Raw genomic sequence first — 20,131 nt, forward strand, 5'->3', positions numbered from 1 at the left:
GAATATTATTACCACATTTAATGCAGCCATTTTTGTCTGCTCAGATCCTGAGACTGAATGGACTGACTCTCGCAGCACTTGGGCAAGCACAGGTACTGGAAGTTTATCAACGTGAATAATATATGAGCAAAAATGAATAAATAAATAAAATGCAAACTGAATCGGGTCCCTTTTTCTCTAGGCGTCTTCACTTCTACCCCAGTTTGTGCTGCAGCAGCAGCCCGACGTCCTGCTCACTCCACAGATGGTGAACTTGAACCCTCAAATGGCCAATCCCTTTGGCCCCCAGGGGCCCCAGCTGATGTTCCCCAACCAAGGCAACCAGCTAACGCCGATGATCTTCCCCAATGGCCAGCAAGAGCAGTTCGGGCCTCCGCAGGACCCCAACGCTGCTAATGTCCCCCAGCAGGCCCAAAACCCTGCTCAGGTACAACAAAGCAGCATGGAGAAACAGTGATAGTGCTCTCCCGTAGGTCATGCGGGGAAACTAAAGATTGTTTGTGATCGTCTTTCAGATGTTTCCACATTTCCAGTTCCCGTACGGATATCCCCAGTTTCCCAGTCAGCAGGTATGAAGTAAAACATATTTACCTGTAGGCAGTTCTCAGTGGGTTTATGGAGACCCTGCACTGCAGATTTATATGGCTTCTATCATCCACAGGGCTTCAACTACTTTGTGCCTCCTTATGGGTATCCTCAGCAGAGGAACACTGCAGTGCTGCAGCCCAACAACGGCCAGCAAACCCTGGAGAGAACCACACAGAGACCACAGCTCCCTCTGCAGGTGAGGCATGCAAGATGACGCGACGTTAAAAGAAGGGGCCCGACTTCTGCAGTGTATCGCTCAACAGTTGTGATTCCATTCTTACTTTTTATGAAGATTTGTTGGCGCACAAGTGTTCAGTACACGTAAACTTCCCTTTGCCTCAGTGAACTGAGGTTAAAGGCCAAAGCAGCAGACTGTAATGACTAAAGACTTAATTATAATAAGCTGCGGATGTTGATTCATGTGCGGTGACTGTGATGCAATGTCGACAGTCTCCCATATCAACCGCAGCTGTCTGTCTGCTTAGCTGTGGAAGGCTGAAATCACGTCACCTCGGTCGTTTCATCAGTAAATAAGTGTTAAGTAACTGTGGAGTATCTGCACTGCCAACTGAGACCTGTCACAGCTTATAAGTTTCATTGTTCAGTAACACTGTTATTTAATTTTAGACTCATTTACTGCTTGTCAGGTTTGTGCAGATGGCGCATTTAAAATAGATGTCACAGGTGAGGTTTATTTGCATATACTGCAAGTTTTTAGATCAGATAATCTTTTGTCAGTCCCACAACGGAGACATTTACATTGTTGCAGCAGCAAAGGGGATAGCAAATTAGATACAGGCATCGATAAAACCCCTAGACAATACATCAGTAAAAAAAAAGCAAGTTATGAATAAGAGAAAAAATGTACTATGTATTTACTTTTTACTTTTGTGTTGTAATCTTTCTGCATGTCTTCCCATTTAAGCATGCTTCACAGCCTAAGGTGCAAACAGAAAAAGTGAGTAGACCGAATATTTTCATATACATGTTATCCTTTAAATATATATGCACTCATACTGAATACCAATGAAAGAAACATGTATGCACCAGTTAAGTTGAATTTCTGTGCTTTTGTAACTTTCCCTAACTTTCTGCATCAGACGTGGCCACAGGGGTCACACAAAGAGTCAACTACAATCCCTCCTGATCCTCGTGGAGACGCATCCGGCCCAGGGATCGATGAGGTATCACGTAATACCATTAAAGCTTTCGTACAATCATGTGTATGCAGACACAAAATGTTGGCTTCGGTTTCATGTCACTCTCATTTATTGTTTTAGATTTTATCAAAACAACTGTTTCTTTCTTTTCTCCAGGGCACCTCTAACTTCCCCTTCCTGTTCGAGCCTTAGACCTCACCTGGGAAATAACGACGGCGTGATCAGGCAAAAATTAATTTCATTGTACTCGGCCACAGTCGCTCATTCTCCTGCGAAATGTGCTGGAGTGTGTGATTCATTTAAGTGCAATTCATTTGGACTCAATTATTTTTGTATTACACCGAAACTATCTCGCTCATTTCAGGAATCCGCACCACACTTTCCGAACACGACAAATAAAAGATGTTTGCCAAACTCATTTGATCAAGAATTTTATTGTGGCACTTTTACAGGAAGACGCTGAATTACATGAGTCATTTCCCAGAATACACCACAGGAAAGAAAGCATAATCTTGCTTGAGTTTGCTCATTCAACTTGTAGATGTTGGTGTCTTCCTGGGGAAAGAGTGAGATTAAAAAATGAGTCGGCAGCTGGATCCAGGTTATTAATCACAGTTAGTGTTGCCATTACCGCCCCCACCTTTTATTGTTGTCAGTAATCATCTTCTGAATAGTCGTCCTCTTCAACAAGCTCAGCAGGCTCCACCTTAAAAGTTAAGAAAGTTGTTCAAATTAACCCCACAAGCCAAATTACGAGTTAAAGAAATGGCAGTAAATGTGCTAAAAACGACTTCTATTGATAGGCTGATTCTAAAAAAAATGTGTGCACATCTCATTTCAATTTAACCTGAAGTAGAAGGTATGTGACTGAAAGATTTACTGGTACTGGTACTGATTAAATAACTGCACACGCCTTTTGGAACGGCTGCAGGAGATTAGGGATGGGCAGCAAGAATTTCACATTTTACAGAGAAATGTTATATAGAAAACAGATTCAGATATATACGTGGTGCCATGTGCTCACTGTACTTACATATTTCACAAGCCCATACTCAATGGAGACTTGGTTCTTGAATTGGATAAAATGAGAAATGATGGTTATTATGGAGGACAAACAAAGTCAGCACAGACATCATCGTCATACTTTAGTAGGCGAGGAAGATTACCGGCTGTGCGGCGGTGTAGTTGAGCTTCACATATTGCTGAGATTGAGACGAGGAGAAACAAAGATTAAAGATCAGAATAATTCTCTTTAAACCATATAATTAAGTAAAAAATATAAGTCACTTTGACAGAAATATATAACATAACAACATACCAGAGGCTTCGGACGCCCACGCAACTCTCTCTGTATAAAAAGCAACAGCAATAATCAAACCATCTGAGTAACAGTGTAATAAGTGCTACGAAGAGTAAAAATGACTTTTTATACCATTTGGGGATGATGAGGTCCTCTTCCGATATGCTATGGACAGATTGTTAGTCATTAGTATTCATTAATCTTTACCATCTTTGAGCCTTAATCTGTGATAAAACAAAATATTTGAAAACTGAGTCTTCAGTCACCTACCTTTGGAATCAGAAATATGTTCTCCCCCTGCAAGATTTCACACAAAAGGTCAGTTGAATCACAACATCTCATAAGAAAAATTTAAAAAATGAGGTTAAAAGTTCTTTAATATAAAGTGAATAAATAATATTGTTTACCTCCTTCAGGGTCACATCAGCGCCGTTCTGTGGCTGAAAACAACAGGATTGGTTGACAAGCTTGTAATATTCAGTGAAGCTGCTTCCTCTTTCAGGTCACACTCACAGTGTACTGGTATTGCATATGATACATATTTTCTTTCTACTCTTACCTGAAATGTGACATTGTCAACCTGAAAGAACATCACAAACACAAGAAAATCAGAGTTTTCGCCAAGTGCTGATAGAGTGTTGATATCACATCGACAGATGACAGTGGGCCTACCTTGAAAGCAGGGGAAAACACCTGAGACAAGAAGAGAGCAATTGTCAAATTCATCATATTTTGTATTCAAATACAGCTTCAGTGTCAATGCATTTTAATGCGAGCTTACAAGGTTCCTCTTCTTGGGATGCCCGTTGCCTCTTGAACCTCCTTGAGGTCTCCCAAAATGCTCGCTGGGCCCACGAGGAGGGATGGAAGCAGGAACCTGCGTGATACATTTCAAATTTACATGGCAAATATTATACGGGAAATGTATTCGGACATTTACATGATGACATATGCTGACAAATTGTCTGTACTCACAAATTTCACAACCCCATACTCAACAGAGACGTGGTTCTTCAAACGGAAATAGAGAACATTTGGGTTATTCTTGAGGGCAAATGAGGTAAAAACAGACATCATCTTCAATCAGTCGTGGGTGGTAAGGAGATTACCGGTTCTGTGTAGTTGAGCTTCACATATTGCTGAAATTGAGATGAAGAGAAAGAAAATCAAGGGGCAGTTTTCTTTAAAATAAAATATCCAACCAATTGAAAATTGTCTGTAAACCATATAACCAGTTCGAAAAACACAACAAATGATGACAGGCCAAATTAAAACAGTGAATATCAAACAAGCAATGTATTACTGTAACATTCACCACAAAGAGTTGAATCACCTTCTGAAGATGATGGCGAGGTCCTCTTCCTCCAGCCTGTGGCTAGAGATGGTCAGTCGTTAAAATTCATTAATAACATAAGTAATCTTTCTTGTCTTTCTGCTGATTCTTGAACTGTGATGAAACTTGACATTTCCAAATTGATTCTTCCGTCACCTACCTCCAGCATCACAAATTTGTTCTCCCCCTGCAAGAGTGTCACACAGAGGGTCAGTGGAATCATAACACTCAATAAAATGCTGTAATTTACAACATAAAACTAAAAAGGTTTTTTATTGAAAGTGAGACCAAGTGACTAAAATGTATTGCTTACCTCCTTCAGGGTCACAGCGGAGACATTCTATGGATGAAAGCAACATGTATGTTTAAAAATGTGTAATATTCAGCCAAACCCCTGCTCTGCCACTTCAAACATACACTTTACTGTACATTATAGATTTTTTTTTTAAACTCATGACCTTACCTGAAATGTCACGTTGTCAACCTAGAAAAATATTAATAATTAGAAGAACATTTTAGTATTTGCCAACTACTAACAGTCAATATCACATACACTCTTATCCGGAATAAGCTGACTTTACTAGAAACCTGTGCAGAAACCAGTTTGCCTTAAAGCACTTAAGTTTTAACACAAGCTGAAACTTATCAGGTCTAGCTGTACAAACTTAGACACATCATTAAATGCGGTAAACATATTTAGTTTACATTAGCATGCTTTACTGAAAATCAGTATTTCACATGAATCATTTCTTTTCAGGACTTGAATTATCTTCATTATCATACTAAATAAATAAATAAATAGTGATAAAAGCATGCCTTACATGTTTTACATATACACATATATGTATATTAAATACACACATCAGGTTTCAATCATATAGGTTTTCTTCAAACGATGAAAAAGAAAGTTCTCTGGAGAGTTTTTTTCTCTCACTTAACAATGCATGCTGGGATGTCTGCTAATTTGCTGCGGATCAAGCCCCTCCCTCTCCATACATAAACTTAACACCAAACTAATATGTGCTTCACATGATCATTGTACTAGATGCTTCATGTGATTAGTGCCAACAACTAACTTGATTTTTCAATGGCTGATAGGTTTCAGAAAACACAAGAGAATAATTAACAAGCGCTCAAAAGTTAAATTTAAACTACACCTGGGTTTATATGTAGAGACATGACAGTGGGCTTACCTTGAAAACAGGGGAACACTCCTGAAACAAGAGAGAGGCATATTGTATTTTTACAACAATACAGAACAATACCAGTTTGTCACCTAACACACAAGTAGGTCTCAAATAGTGCTCCACAATAAAATTGAAAGCAACAGATGTAAAATTTAGGCACAATATCAAAGTGAAAAATAAAAGCTATTACACTCTAATTAGCTTTGAATACAATACAGGTAAAGTGACACTGCATTTCATTGCGAGCTTACAAATGAACCGTTGAACTTGCGGTTGCCTCTTGAAGGTCCATGACGTCTCCAAAAATGCTTGCTGGGTCCAGGTTTACCAGGAACCTGTGTGAAGCACAGATAAAATGATTAGCACAGTAGATGACTGTCTAAAAATGGTTAGGTAATGGCAACACAACACAGAAGCCACTGATTACATAACTATAAAGAAGCATCTGAGCAAATGTATATGTATCTAGACTACAAGCATGTTTCCTATACTGAATCACAGTTAAGTAATAATTATTTAAGTTAAAACACCACGTACCAATCCTGGGCGGCCAGACCCTCCACCATCAGGGGCGTTGTTGCCTCGCTAAAGATGTGAATAGGTAATTCAGTGAGAACAGAAAACAATTTGAATGACCAGTTTTAAACATAAAACTTCTCCTGTGTCATCTTAATGTTCATCGTCAAAAATAATACTCACATGAGCAGCAACTGCCGACAAAAATAAAGCTGCAATACACAAGAACCGCATTGTTTCGGAAGAACCTGTAAGAAAATAGCATTATTGACTTTACACTGAACTGTATGAATGAACCTTACCTGTTTATGCTTCAAAACATATCTGGACAATTCACATAGAGCCTCTGTACCACTCACCTGCGCTGTGCAAGTATGTTTGTGGCTCATCATGCATCGATACTTATATCAGATATCAATCATTGAGACACACCTCAAATTTCTCAAAACCAGACTGCTTAGTCACACTTCATCATCTGCAGTTTCACACCTTGTTTGGTAACTGTCTGACTCGACTTTGATCCCTGTTCTTAGCAGCTACTCGTGAGGACAGAAAAATCTAAAATCCACTGGAAAATTCCAATAGGCTGTTTGACGAAGGAACCAGGGAGATGCTAACGTCCTGGTTAGCCTACATAAACAAGTCATCCCTACAGCGCTCAACTGAGGTTTGTGGGGCAGGTAGCGACACACTGCCTGTTGCCTGTTTTACGGTCCGCTCCGTGAGCTGCTTAGCCAACAGTTTCCGGTCTGATTTAGCAACACACACACTGTCAGACATCATGAAACACTTGGATGTCAACAGGTGTATTTGTATGTTTGTATATGCGTGTGTATGTGTGCTGAAATCCTACAATGATGATTCACACATCAACTGATGAGTATATCATCCATAGATTCTTCCTGTCAGATAGGGCAGGTACTGTAGCATGACTTTGTTGTTGAATGTCTTTTTGTGACACTGGAGCATTTGAGTTTACAAAAGCAAAAACAGCATGAGAGATGTCAAAGTCAAAATCTATCAGTGATAAACCACCAAAATTTGACTTTGTCCATTTAACAAGATATTCTAACAAAATACCCTGAATAGTTTAAAAAAGAAAAAGAAGCTTGCACAAACAACATGAAGGTTTTCACATGAATCATGTCGATGGCAAAACCACTTCACTGTTTCCCAACAGCTATTAGATCAGTTCAGAGTCTGAGAGTTCAGAGATTAGTTCCTAGTTTAGGATAATCCCCCACTAAACATCATTTCATCACATTTCAAATTAGGACAAATGTCAAAACACCTGTGACAGCTGATTGGCCAGATTTTCTATACATACTGTTCTTAAGCTTCCAGTGTAGCGGGCACTAAAAAAAAGAGTTTGGATCAAATTATTAAACCTGTATATAGAGTGTGCGTCCTTTTCTGCCTTGTTTGTATGTAAAAACAAATATGTTTTAAGTCATTAAACACACTGTACTGTACTGTACAGTACTAATATTCTGAGTGACAATCTCTGATTATTTGTACATCTTTACAGGTGCTTGTCGTTCCTCATTTTCATACCAGGTTCCCTGCCAGCTTTATATCTCATAAAATGACAACATGATGAGTCCATTTCATGGCTGTTTTTTGCTGAACAAAAGCATATAATGCACGTGGGGTAAGGACAGTTTAAAAGTTGCTGGATAAATGAGTCCATTGGATTATAATTTGAGACTAATCCAGCAGGCTACAATGCATTATTTATGAAGTATGTTATATACTGTAGCTTTCATAATGTCCAGGTGTCTCTGATCATTACCTGGCCTGCATATGTCCACACCTTAAAATGTGTAGGATGAAGATTTCATAACAATCACAATTTCCCAACATCTCCATCTGCTGATGAGACGTCAACAGCTCCTGTAACTGTATATAAGAAAAGCTCAACATTCAGAGCAACACGACAACAACCTCCACGACCACCTGCGAGTCAGTCTGCTGAAGGTTTGAGGGTAATTATGTGTCTTTTGTTTCTGTATTTTCCCTGGATGTCTGATGAAATATAGATTTCACTGACATTTTGGAAAAACTGTTCATCTGATGAAGTCTCTTATTATGTTCTTTTCAACAGGTCTGATCACTGTAAGCATGCTGAAGGAAGTATTTGTGCTTGGATGCCTCCTGAGCCTCGCTCTGGCTCACCCTGTAAGTGTTTACTCAATATGAACATCAGTCTTCTTATATGTCGATACAGTTACTGTTATTGCAATTGTATAATGTTGGCAGTATCAAATGTGTGACTTGTGGATGTTCTGCAGATGGAGGTAGCACACAAACGAGTTGCTCGCTCAAGCTCTGGCTCGAGCTCAAGCTCGGAAGAGGTGAGTGTTTCCTCTGTCCTCTGGAAATCAACATTCAACTCACCTGAAAGTCAGCGACTGTAAATATCCCTCGAAACTCCTCGGCTGTGTGTGTCTGATTTTCTTGAACTGTGCCACCATCCAGGCTACAACTACAACAGCAGCTGCAACAGTGAATGCCCAGCTGCTCCAGCTCCTTCTTGCACTCTTACAAACTACCACTGCAGCACCTACAACCACCACTGCAGCTACAACTACTACTACTGCAGCTACAACTACTACTACAGCTGCTACAACTACTACTACAGCTGCTCCATAGTCACAACATGAATCTAAAAATAGCATTAAAGGTTTTGACTTTTTAATCAGCTTTGTCTTGGTTCAAGTTGCCATGATGCTGTTTTAACCTGAGTGCTCTCACACACATTATTCTAGTTTGTTTAGACTTGTAGATCGACACCACTGTACTCTCTGCAGTATGTGCTGAATAAACTTCATCAATGGAAAACATGGACTTGATATGTTTTTATCAAAATCTTTATGTTTGACAAACTTTAATGACGCTGTGTAGATCTACAGTGTCTGACTCTTGTGAGCAACACATACTGTACGTACTTCTGAATATTTCACACCTGATGAAACCTCGGCCATACATCTCAGGCAGCTTTACACTTTGATCAATTGACAAAATGAAAAGTCAGTTTTGTAGCTGGGTTTATACTGAACAAACTGTTATCATGCAGGTGGGTTACGGACAGTTCCAAATTTGCAAAAAAAAAGAAAAGATAAGAAAAAGATGGATAACAATCTGAGACAAATTCAACTGGCTATCATCATTTATTTACAAGGATCATTACAGTAAACACGTTGTATCCATCATACTGTACAGGTGTATCTCTGAGAGCTACCCAGACTATTTCCTCACCTTAAAATGTGCGTGTGGAAGATTTCATAATATTTGCAATTGCCCAACAATGCAATATGCTGAAGAGATGACATCAGGTCCTGAAACTGTATAAAGGAAATGTTCAACATTCAGAGAAACACAACAAACCCTCGATCATCTGCAAGACAGTCTGCAGAAGTTCTGAATATCTGAAGGTAATTAAATCTTCTGATTGCTTATTTTCTATGTGATGTTGGTGGAAGGGTGATTCTGCTGATATTGTGGAAAAACTCTTCCTCTGATTAAGTCTTTATTATTTTCTTTTCAATAGGTCTGATCACTGTAACCATGCTGAAGGAAGTATTTGTGCTTGGATGCCTCCTGAGCCTCGCTCTGGCTCAGCCTGTAAGTGAAACATTTTCATTTTCAGTATCAACACAGGTGTCCTTATATGTTGATACAGTTAGTTATTGTAATAGTATGATGTTGGCAATATCAAATGTGTGACTTGTGGATTTTCTGCAGATGGAGGAAGCACACAAACGAGTTGCTCGCTCAAGCTCTGGCTCGAGCTCAAGCTCCGACTCTGACGAGGTGAGCGCTTTCTCAGTCCTCTGGAACTCAACATTCAACACACCTGAACGTCAACAGTTGTAAAAATCCTTAAAACTCCTCTGCTGTGTGTTTGAAAATTAATGTTTCTTATTGTCCTGAACTGTCCCACCACTCAGGCTACAACTACAACTGCAACTACAACAGCAGCTACAACAGTGAATCCCCAGCTGCTCCAGCTCCTTCTTCAGCTTCTACTTGCAACCGCCACCACTGCTGCACCAACAACCACCACTGCTGCACCTACAACCACTACTGTAGCTACAACTACTACTACAGCTCCTCCGTAGTCACACAGTTAATCTGAAAATAGCATTGTCATGATGCTGTTTTAACGAAAGAGTCAACAGCAGCTGGTTCAACAACAGCTGATCAGCTCATTCTTTCAATTCTTATGGTAATTAACTCCTACTGCAGTGCTGACTATTACACTGAATCAGCTACTTCTACCACAGGATAAAGTCTTAAAATTATCCAGCGATCAATAACTCATTTACAACCAGTTTTGGATAACACTGTTTTTATTTAACAACTGCTTTGTTTTCCCGCTAGTTCATCATGTCAGCTGTTTACTTTCTCTGTGTTCTCTCTACTGCCTGCTTAATAAATTTCACAAATGCAAAACCTGAACTGAGTACGTTTGTTTGTCTTATTTTTCATGCATATATGGAACACACTGATAAAGCTGTATAGAAAGATGTGCATCCTAGAACTTACAACATAGTTAGACACTTTCACCTGACTGCATCCGTGTCGGTCTTGTGAGGACTGTTGTCAATATGAGCCAGTTGTGCTGGCAGTTACAAACATTATGATTTTCTTTTGCAACTCTACTTTTATTAACACCTCCTGAAAAAGGAAAAAAACCACAAAAAAACCCCAAATGGTTGATGTGTTGAAAACATTGTGACTGTACAGGAAAAAGGTTGTTCACATGTAACAGTTTACATCGCATAGGCACATATTTGTAGTAAATCTTCACAGAATAGAATTTTATGCTCAAGTTAAAGTACCGCTTCTTCAGAAACATTTAATTCAACTACTAATTGTGCTCAAAGGTCCCTATATAAAATGAAGTCATTTCAAACCTGAGTAAACATTAAAGGGCAAACAAATGTTAAAATTGTTAAATTATTAAAAAATAAAAAAAAAACATTTTGGCGACAAAAAAAGTACTTTAAATGTCAATGTACACTCTACTGGAACAATACACTATTGACAGCTACCTTCATTTGTAGCCTACCCAGAACGAACCATAAAGAATAATAAAAATCAGACAATTACACAAAAATGACTGACAGTGACCCTACTGCAGGTGTAACATGCAGCATGCTGCTGGTACAGTCAAAAGACTTCATGTAATTGTAACGTCCACTCCCATATTTTATTTTTCTCCAGTTTTTCAATATTGAATTTTATCACAGTCTTAAGATAAAGGGAGTTTATTTCAAATGGACCAAACTCTGTCAGATATAAACCAAACCTTCAATTTCTGTTTGCAAGTGTTGCACATGAATCTTCTCCTTCTCCTCTTTTAGCAGGAAAATAAGGCAACAAACTTCCAGACAGAGAAAAGCTTAATTCACTATATGCTTCTTATTTCTGGACATTCAAGTTCAGAATTATTTTTCCTTGAGTAACTAAAAAGAATACACAAACGTTTGAAACTATACTGCAACATTATCAAGCTTTCTCTCTTATATTTATACTGATTTATCATCATATGTTCATTGTATAACTAGAAAGTATTTGAATATTTTTTTCTTCTTCTTTTTTTTTGCATTAACAAATGACAATGGCAGTACCAGACAGTACTAGAGTAGAAACCATCTAGCTATGGGATCACAGCAGCCTGATGCTTGTCAACATGTTGATGTTCTGACCAATGACTCAGTAATTATCATTACATTATTACATGTGTACTCAGTTTTGGTAGGTCAAACCACACCCATATCTAAGAACAACATTTATTTTGATATCAACTACACAGCTGTAATGTTTTGTGACTGCATCTTGCACTTTTGTGACTTTATCATGCTGACAAACATCTGTAAACAGACAGCAGGGCATACAGTAAACACCTGACAAAATGCTCAATTGCTTCTGTGATAGTTCCCGCTACAAAAGTTGTCTGCAGGATCACATTTTACCGCAAGGACACATGCACACACACTCACACACACACACACACACACACACACACAGACAATGGCAAGAACATGAAAAGCCATGAGAAATGAAAAAAATTAAAGCTTTGGGACTCACTCTCTCCCTGACACACTCTCTAAATCCTGTCATGTGTTACAGCCCCATGAAATCCCCAAATATGAGACAATAAGAAGCCAGAAATGCAAAACCTCCTTCTGACTTCAGAGTGGAAATCCAACAATAATGACTCACACATCAGCTAATGAGTATATATTCCATAGTGTTTTCCTGTCAGATAGGGCAGTTACTGTAGCATAACTTTGTTATTGTTGAATGTATTTCTTGGAGTATTTTGACACTGAAGGATTGAAGTTTAGAAAAGCAAAAAAAAAAAAAAAAAGAAAAAAAAAGAATAACAGATGTCAAAGTCAAAATCTATCAGTGGCAAACCACCAACATGTGACTTTGTCCATTTAACAAGAAGATATTCTAACAAAATACCCTGCATAGTTGATGGAAAAAAGAAGCTTGCACAAACTACAGAAAGGTTTTCACATGAATCATGTCGATGGCAAAACCACTTCACTGTTTCCCAACAGCTATTAGATTAATTCATAGTCTGAGAGTTCAGAGATTAGTTCCTAGTTCAGGATAATCCCCCAGTAAACATCATTTCATCACATTTCAAATGATGACTAATGTCAAAACACCTGTGACAGCTGATTGGCCAGATTTTCTATACATACTGTTCTAAAGCTTTAAGTGTAGCAGCCACTAAAAAAAAAAAAAAAGACTTTTTTTTTTCAAAATCTTTATGTATGACAAACATTAATGAAGCTGTGTAGATCTACTGTGTCTGACTCTTATGAGCAACACATACTGAACGTACTTGATGAAACCTCGGCCATCCCAGGCAGCTTTACACTCTGATGAATTGACAAAATGAAAAGTCAGTTTTATAGCTGGGTTTATACTGAACAAACTGTTATCATGCAGGTGGGTTAAGGACAATTCCATATTAGGAAAAAGAAAAGAAAAGAAAAAAATATGGATAACAATCTGAGACAAATCCAACTGGCTATCATTATTCATTTACAAGGATCATTACAGTAAATACGATGTATCCATCATACTGTACAGGTGTGTCTCTGAGAACTACCCAGACTATTTCCTCACCTTAAGCTTTGGATGTGGAAGATTTTATGATATTTGCTATTTCCCAACAATGCAGTATGCTGAAGAGATGACATCAGGTCCTGAAACTGTATAAAGGAAACGTTCAACATTCAGAGAAACACAACAAACCCTCGATCATCTGCAAGACAGTCTGCAGAAGTTCTGAATATCTGAAGGTAGTTAAATCTTCTGATTGCTTATTTTCTATGTGATGTTGGTGGAAGGGTGATTCTGCTGATATTGTGGAAAAACTCTTCATCTGATTAATTCCTTACTGTTTTCTTTTCAACAGGTCTGATCACTGTAACCATGCTGAAGGAAGTATTTGTGCTTGGATGCCTCCTGAGCCTCGCTCTGGCTCAGCCTGTAAGTGAAACATTCTCATTCTCAGTATCAACACAGGTGTCTTTTTATGGTGATACAGTTAGTTATTGTAATAGTATCATGTTGGCAATATCAAATGTGTGACTTGTGGATTTTCTGCAGATGGAGGAAGCACACAAACGAGTTGCTCGCTCAAGCTCTGGCTCGAGCTCAAGCTCCGACTCTGACGAGGTGAGCGCTTTCTCAGTCCTCTGGAACTCAACATTCAACACACCTGAACGTCAACGATTGTAAAAATCCTTAAAACTCCTCTGCTGTGTGTTTGAAAATTAATGTTACTTATTATCCTGAACTGTCCCACCACCCAGGCTACAACTACAACTGCAACTACAACAGCAGCTACAACAGTGAATCCCCAGCTGCTCCAGCTCCTTCTTCAGCTTCTACTTGCAACCATCACCACTGCTGCACCAACAACCACCACTGCTGCACCTACAACCACCACTGTAGCTACAACTACTACTACAGCTCCTCCGTAGTCACACAGTTAATCTGAAAATAGTATTTTCATGATGCTGTTTTAACCAGAGAGTCAACAGCAGCTAGTTCAACAACAGCTGATCAGCTCATTCTTCAGCTCTTATGGCACTTAACTCCTACTGCAGTGCTGACTATTACATTGAATCAGCTACTTCTACCACAGGATAAAGTCTTAAAATTTTCCAGCAATCAATAACTCACTGACAACCAGTTTTGAATAATGTTGTTTTTATTTAACAACTGCTTTGTTTTACTACTCGTTCATCATGACAGCTTTTTCTTTCTCTGTGTTCTCTCTACTGCCTGCTTAATAAATATCACAAACGCAAACCTGAACTGAGTACGTTTGTTTCTCTTATTTTTCATGCATATATGAAACACACTGATAAAGCTGTATAGAAAGATGTGCATCCTAGAACTTACAACATAGTTAGACACTTTCACCTGACTGCATCCGTGTCGGTCTTGTGAGGACTGTGGTCAATATGAGCCAGTTGTGCTGGCAGTTACAAACATTATGATTTTCTTTTGCAGCTCTACGATTATTAACACCATATTAACACCCATATTTTTCTCCAGTTTTTCAATATTGATTTTCATCACAGTCTTGAGATAAAGGGAGTTTATTTCAAATGGACCAAACTCTGTCAGCTATAAACCAAACCTTCAATTTCTGTTTGCAAGTGTTGCACATGAATCTTCTCCTTCTCCTTTTTTAGCAGGAACATAAGGCAACACACTTCCAGACAGAGAAAAGCTTAATTCAATATATGCTTCTTATTTCTGGACATTCAAGTTCAGAATTATTTTTCCTTGAGTAACTAAAAAGTATATAAAAATCATTGAAACTATACTGCAACATTATCAAGCTTTCTCTCTTATATGTATACTGATTTATCATCAAATGTTCATTGTATAACTAGAAAGTATTAGATTTTTTTTTTGTTGGTTTTCTTTTGCATTAACAAATGACATTGGCAGTACCAGACAGTACTAGAGTAGAAACCATCTAGCTATGGGATCACAACAGCCTGATGCTTGTCAACATGTTGATGTTCTGGCCAATGACTACATGTGTACTCAGTTTTGGTAGGTCAAACCACACCCATATCTAAACACAACATTTATTTTGATATCAACTACACAGCTGTAATGTTTTGTGACTGCATCTTGCACTTTTGTGACTTTATCACACTGACAAACATCTGTAAACAGATAGCAGGGCGTACAGTAATGAAGCTGTATAGAAAGGTGTATATTGAAGAAATGACATGGATTGATAGATGGATGGAATGATAGAACAGCCTCTATATCGACTCTTGTAAGCACTACATATATACTTTTATCAAATTTCACACCTGAGGAAACCTCAGACAGAGACAGTCTTATGGTTCGTTTGTGCTGAACACAAACATAACATGCAGGTGGGGAAAGGACAGTTCCAAAATTGTTGAACAAAGACCAAAACAAATGCATTAAAAGTCACAAACATGAAGAGTCCATTGGATTAGGAACTGAGACTAATCCAATTGACTCAATGGACGAGTGCGTTATTTATGAACTATGTTATATACTGTATCATTCATAATGTACAGGTGTGTCTGATCATTACCTGGCCGGCCTATGTCCACACCTTTTAAAATGTGGATGTGGGAGATTTCACAACTATGGCATTGACCCATCAATGCAATATGGGGATGAGATTACAGCCGCTCCTGTAACTGTATATAAGAATAGCTCAACATTCAAAGCAACACGACAACAACCTCCACGACCATCTGCGAGTCAGTCTGCTGAAGGTTTGAGGGTAATTATGAGTCTTTTGTTTCTGTATTTTCCCTGGATGTCTGATGAAATATAGATTTCACTGATATTTTGGAAAAACTGTTCATCTGATGAAGTCTCTTATTATGTTCTTTTCAACAGGTCTGATCACTGTAAGCATGCTGAAGGAAGTATTTGTGCTTGGATGCCTCCTGAGCCTCGCTCTGGCTCAGCCTGTAAGTGAAACATTCTCATTCTCAGTATCAACACCAGTGTTTTAGTATGTTGATACAGTTACTGTTATGGTAACAGAATGATGTGGGCAGTGCGAGCGAGTTGCTCGGTCAGACTCTGGCTCTAATTCTGGCTCTAGCTCTGACTTAAATGAGGTGAGTGTTTTCTCTGTCCTCTAGAATTTAACATTCAACACACTTGAACATCATCTGCTGTAAAAATCCTTAGAAACTCTTCTGTTGTGTTTCTGTCAATCGATGTTTCTGATTTTCTTGAACTGTGCCACCATCCAGGCTACAACTACAACAGTGGCTGCAACAGTGAATGCCCAGTTGCTCCAGCTCCTTCTTGCCCTCTTATGACCTGCTACTGCTCCACCTGCAACCACCACAGTTGCTACCACTGCTACTACAGCTGCTCCATAGTCACAAAATAAATAAAAACTTAAAATAGTATTTATTGGCACCAACTTTTTAACGTCAGCGTTAATGTAACGTTTTTTTGCAGTTCCAAATGAGCAAAAATGAAAAAGAAAAAAGAAAAAAAGCTGGATAACAATCTGAGACAAATCCAACTGGCTATAATCAATTATTAACAAGGATTATTAAAGTAACCACAACTACACAGCATATTTCCTCACATTGAAATTTTGTAGTTTCCCAACAATGCAATATGCAGAAGAGATGACATCAGATCCTGAAACTGTATAAAAGAAATGTTCAACATTCAGAGAGACACAAAAAACATTCGATCATCTGCGAGACAGTCTGCTGAAGTTCTAAAGATCTGAAGGTAATTAAATTAGTCTTCTGTTCTTTGATTTTCTATGTGAGGTTGGTGGAAGGGTGACTTTGCTGATATTTTGGAAAAAAAAAAAAAAAACTGTTCACCTAATCAAGTCTTTATTATTTTCTTTTCAACAGGTCTGATCACTGTAACCATGCTGAAGGAAGTATTTGTGCTTGGATGCCTCCTGAGCCTCGCTCTGGCTCAGCCTGTAAGTGAAACATTCTCATTCTCAGTATCAACACAGGTGTCTTTATATGTCGATACAGTTACTGTTAAGGTAATAGTATAATGTTGGCAATATCAAATGTGTGACTTGTGGATTTTCTGCAGATGGAGGCAGCACACAAACGAGTTGCTCGGTCAGACTCTGGCTCAAGCTCGGAAGAGGTGAGTGCTCTCTCTGTCCTGTAGAATTCAACATTCAACTCATCTGAACTTCAACAGCTGCAAAAATCCTTAAAACCCCTCTGCTGTATGTTTGACACATTTTCTTGAACTGTGCCACAACCCAGGCTACAACTACAACAACACCTGTAATATCGACGAACCTGTTGCTGCGGCTCCTTCTTCAGCTCCTATGGCAACAACTTGCAACCACCACTGCTGCACCAACAACCACCACTGCTGCACCAACAACCACCACTGCTGCACCAACAACCACCACTGCTGCACCAACAACCACCACTACAGCACCAACTAATACTACAGCTGTTACCACCCCTGTCCCTGCTACAACTACCACTACCCCACCATGCTGTTAAACACTATTAATAATAACTAGACAGTTTAAGAAACAGCTTTTCAATAAAAATCTTCGACTTTTAAAATGTCTTTGTTTTTTTGAACTTATAGTGCCTCTAAAGAAAGAAAAATACTCTTGTAAACATTTGAATGCTTCTTCACTAAGGTTAGGTACTGAACTCTGTACTTTTAAGGGAACCAATTGAATTAAATCAGTACTTTTGAGTACCAATACACAATCAATGAAACGGTGCCAAATTCCAGTACCTTGTAGTGCATCTGTACAGTACAGAAAGGAAGAGAGAGAGGGCGAGGTATCACCCCTGCCACATTTAAAATGCAAAGCTGACCAACACAACACAACATCCAGTGCAACAATTACCATGGTCTAAAGATATGAAACCGGAATGGCCCCCTCTTGTTCATTTTTTAGATAACAACACTTGATATTTTAATGATAAATTAAGCTGTGCAGAAAGGTGTGTTATAGTTAGAAGATAGGATGGAAGAAACACATTCACCATTTCCCAGAACTATTCTGTCTGACCCCTGTGAGCAACACATACTGAACATACTTCTGACATATATCTCACCTGATGAAAACTCGGCCGTCTCAGGCAGCTTTACACTTTGATGAAGTTACAAAATGAAAAGTCAGTTTTGTAGCTGGGTTTATACTGAACAAACTGATATCATGCAGGTGGGTTAATGACAGTTCCATATTAGCAAAAAAAAAGAAAAAAAGATGGATAACAATCTGAGACAAATCCAACTGGCTATCATCATTTATTTACAAGGATCATTATAATAAACACGTTGTATCCATCATACTGTACAGGTGTGTCTCTGAGAGCTACCCAGACTATTTCCTCACCTTAAAATGTGCGTGTGGAAGATTTCATAATATTTGCAATTGCCCAACAATGCAATATGCTGAAGAGATGACATCAGGTCCTGAAACTGTATAAAGGAAATGTTCAACATTCAGAGAAACACAACAAACCCTCGATCATCTGCAAGACAGTCTGCAGAAGTTCTGAAGATCTGAAGGTAATTAAATCTTCTGATTGCTTATTTTCTATGAGATGTTGGTGGAAGGGTGATTTCGCTGATATTTTGAAAAAAACTGTTCATCTGATCAAGTCTTTATTATTTTCTTTTCAACAGGTCTGATCACTGTAAGCATGCTGAAGGAAGTATTTGTGCTTGGATGCCTCTTGAGCCTCGCTCTGGCTCAGCCTGTAAGTGAAACATTCTCATTCTCAGTATCAACACAGGTGTCCTTATATGTTGATACAGTTAGTTATTGTAATAGTATCAGGCAATATCAAATGTGTGACTTGTGGATTTTCTGCAGATGGAGGAAGCACGCAGACGAGTTGCTCGGTCAGACTCCAGCTCAAGCTCTGGCTCAAGCTCAGAAGAGGTGAGAACTTTTCTCTACCATCTAGAATTCAACATTCAACACAACTGAATGTCAACTATTGTAAAAAAAACCCCCTAAAACTCCTCTGCTGTATTTTTAACAACATCTTATTTTCTTTAGCGTACCACCACCCAGGCTACAACTACAACAGCAGCAACTTCAACACTGAGTCCACAACAGATTATTGATCTTCTTCGGGCCCTTTCTGCCATGCTTCAGTCACAAACAACTACTGCCACACCTACTACAACTACCACTGCAGCTACAACTATAGCTGGTTCCACTCCTGCCCCTGGTTAACCAAGGATCAATAAGTGAATTTATACCAGTATTTATTGACTTTTTTTCCCTTTGGGTTGATTTAACATAACTGTTTCTTTCTGTGGTTTCTATTGTCTGCAGTATGTGCTGAATAAACTTTATAAACAGAAAACATGGATGAAATATGCTTTTCTTAAAATGAAGCTGTGAAAAAATGTGCATTAAAGATATTAGAGAGATCACACTGTAGAGAGATTTTAATAACACGAATACAGAACATAAGAAATACAGAAACTTGTCTGATCTCTGTATTTTTTGTGCACATTTCAACACAAGCACTAGTACTTACTGTATTTTCCACCTGATGTCTGCAGTACCTTCACCTGACACAGCTACAAATGTTGCTTAATAAATCAAATTAAACATTTCCACTTTACAATCCTCTATGGGTGTTTTTAGAACTTCTAGTGGTTGAAACTTCTACTTTTAAAGAACACCCTTGCAAACATTTGAACCCTTCACAGAGTAAAACCAGTTTGTCCAGCCATTTCCAGGTTTTTGTCCTCTTTGGAAGAAATTCCTGTGTTACGCCTGATTTAGCATCATTTATCAGAGAAAGTGAAGTACCAAGAAAAGGTACTGGTGGGTTCGGGTCCCTATTCCATGTACTGATATCGCTACTTGTATCAGCCTTTCTCACTGAACACAAAATCCAGATGTCGGTGGTTGTAGTGGGTTTTTTGTCCAGTGTCAAAGTAGTATTATGGATCTCCAAACACATCTTCATCTGGTACATACTGGTCGACCATCATT

General features: G+C 38.6%; 4 protein-coding genes across 4 annotated transcripts; 3 read left to right on the forward strand and 1 right to left on the reverse strand.

Moving 5' to 3' along the window:
- Positions 1 to 300: 300 nt before the first annotated feature.
- On the forward strand, positions 301 to 2,154 carry odam (odontogenic, ameloblast associated). Its single transcript, XM_037107309.1, has 6 exons — positions 301 to 427; positions 516 to 569; positions 662 to 784; positions 1,514 to 1,546; positions 1,689 to 1,772; positions 1,905 to 2,154. Exons 1-6 carry the CDS (start codon positions 302 to 304, stop codon positions 1,938 to 1,940), a joined length of 456 nt encoding a protein of 151 aa, XP_036963204.1. The 5' UTR covers position 301; the 3' UTR covers positions 1,941 to 2,154.
- Positions 2,155 to 2,177: 23 nt separating this feature from the next.
- On the reverse strand, positions 2,178 to 6,646 carry LOC119024475. The gene is made up of 22 exons (XM_037107317.1): positions 6,574 to 6,646; positions 6,268 to 6,332; positions 6,106 to 6,153; positions 5,820 to 5,903; positions 5,575 to 5,595; positions 4,845 to 4,865; positions 4,695 to 4,721; positions 4,542 to 4,568; positions 4,382 to 4,423; positions 4,158 to 4,187; positions 4,024 to 4,059; positions 3,830 to 3,925; positions 3,721 to 3,741; positions 3,608 to 3,628; positions 3,456 to 3,488; positions 3,319 to 3,345; positions 3,181 to 3,213; positions 3,067 to 3,096; positions 2,915 to 2,950; positions 2,782 to 2,817; positions 2,389 to 2,454; positions 2,178 to 2,303 (listed from the first exon to the last, which is right to left on the reverse strand). The coding sequence occupies exons 2-21, from the start codon at positions 6,316 to 6,318 to the stop codon at positions 2,401 to 2,403; spliced, it is 774 nt and encodes a 257-aa protein (XP_036963212.1). The 5' UTR covers positions 6,319 to 6,332; positions 6,574 to 6,646; the 3' UTR covers positions 2,178 to 2,303; positions 2,389 to 2,400.
- A 2,758-nt stretch (positions 6,647 to 9,404) lies between these two features.
- Positions 9,405 to 10,497, forward strand: LOC119027677 (integumentary mucin C.1-like). The gene is made up of 4 exons (XM_037113087.1): positions 9,405 to 9,518; positions 9,635 to 9,708; positions 9,829 to 9,897; positions 10,035 to 10,497. Exons 2-4 carry the CDS (start codon positions 9,652 to 9,654, stop codon positions 10,203 to 10,205), a joined length of 297 nt encoding a protein of 98 aa, XP_036968982.1. The 5' UTR covers positions 9,405 to 9,518; positions 9,635 to 9,651; the 3' UTR covers positions 10,206 to 10,497.
- Positions 10,498 to 13,417: 2,920 nt separating this feature from the next.
- LOC119028069 (integumentary mucin C.1-like) lies at positions 13,418 to 14,102 on the forward strand. The gene is made up of 3 exons (XM_037113598.1): positions 13,418 to 13,605; positions 13,726 to 13,794; positions 13,932 to 14,102. Exons 1-3 carry the CDS (start codon positions 13,549 to 13,551, stop codon positions 14,100 to 14,102), a joined length of 297 nt encoding a protein of 98 aa, XP_036969493.1. The 5' UTR covers positions 13,418 to 13,548.
- Positions 14,103 to 20,131: the final 6,029 nt, after the last annotated feature.

The sequence above is a fragment of the Acanthopagrus latus genome, chromosome 1 (assembly GCF_904848185.1).
Source record: "Acanthopagrus latus isolate v.2019 chromosome 1, fAcaLat1.1, whole genome shotgun sequence".
Lineage (NCBI taxonomy): Eukaryota > Metazoa > Chordata > Actinopteri > Spariformes > Sparidae > Acanthopagrus > Acanthopagrus latus.

Bases quoted from the DNA above. Each gene is read 5' to 3' on its own strand.
- odam (XM_037107309.1), top strand. From the start codon at position 302: ATGTTCCCCAACCAAGGCAACCAGCTAACGCCGATGATCTTCCCCAAT. The intron at 428-515 runs GTACAACAAAGC...ATCGTCTTTCAG, and splicing joins AGGCCCAAAACCCTGCTCAG to ATGTTTCCACATTTCCAGTT. The intron at 570-661 runs GTATGAAGTAAA...TATCATCCACAG, and splicing joins CCCAGTTTCCCAGTCAGCAG to GGCTTCAACTACTTTGTGCC.
- LOC119028069 (XM_037113598.1), top strand. From the start codon at position 13,549: ATGCTGAAGGAAGTATTTGTGCTTGGATGCCTCCTGAGCCTCGCTCTG. The intron at 13,606-13,725 runs GTAAGTGAAACA...GATTTTCTGCAG, and splicing joins GCCTCGCTCTGGCTCAGCCT to ATGGAGGAAGCACACAAACG. The intron at 13,795-13,931 runs GTGAGCGCTTTC...CCCACCACCCAG, and splicing joins CAAGCTCCGACTCTGACGAG to GCTACAACTACAACTGCAAC.
- LOC119027677 (XM_037113087.1), top strand. From the start codon at position 9,652: ATGCTGAAGGAAGTATTTGTGCTTGGATGCCTCCTGAGCCTCGCTCTG. The intron at 9,709-9,828 runs GTAAGTGAAACA...GATTTTCTGCAG, and splicing joins GCCTCGCTCTGGCTCAGCCT to ATGGAGGAAGCACACAAACG. The intron at 9,898-10,034 runs GTGAGCGCTTTC...CCCACCACTCAG, and splicing joins CAAGCTCCGACTCTGACGAG to GCTACAACTACAACTGCAAC.
- LOC119024475 (XM_037107317.1), bottom strand. From the start codon at position 6,318: ATGCGGTTCTTGTGTATTGCAGCTTTATTTTTGTCGGCAGTTGCTGCT. The intron at 4,060-4,157 runs GTAATCTCCTTA...TTCCGTTTGAAG, and splicing joins AGCTCAACTACACAGAACCG to AACCACGTCTCTGTTGAGTA. The intron at 2,951-3,066 runs GTATGTTGTTAT...TCTCAATCTCAG, and splicing joins GTGGGCGTCCGAAGCCTCTG to CAATATGTGAAGCTCAACTA.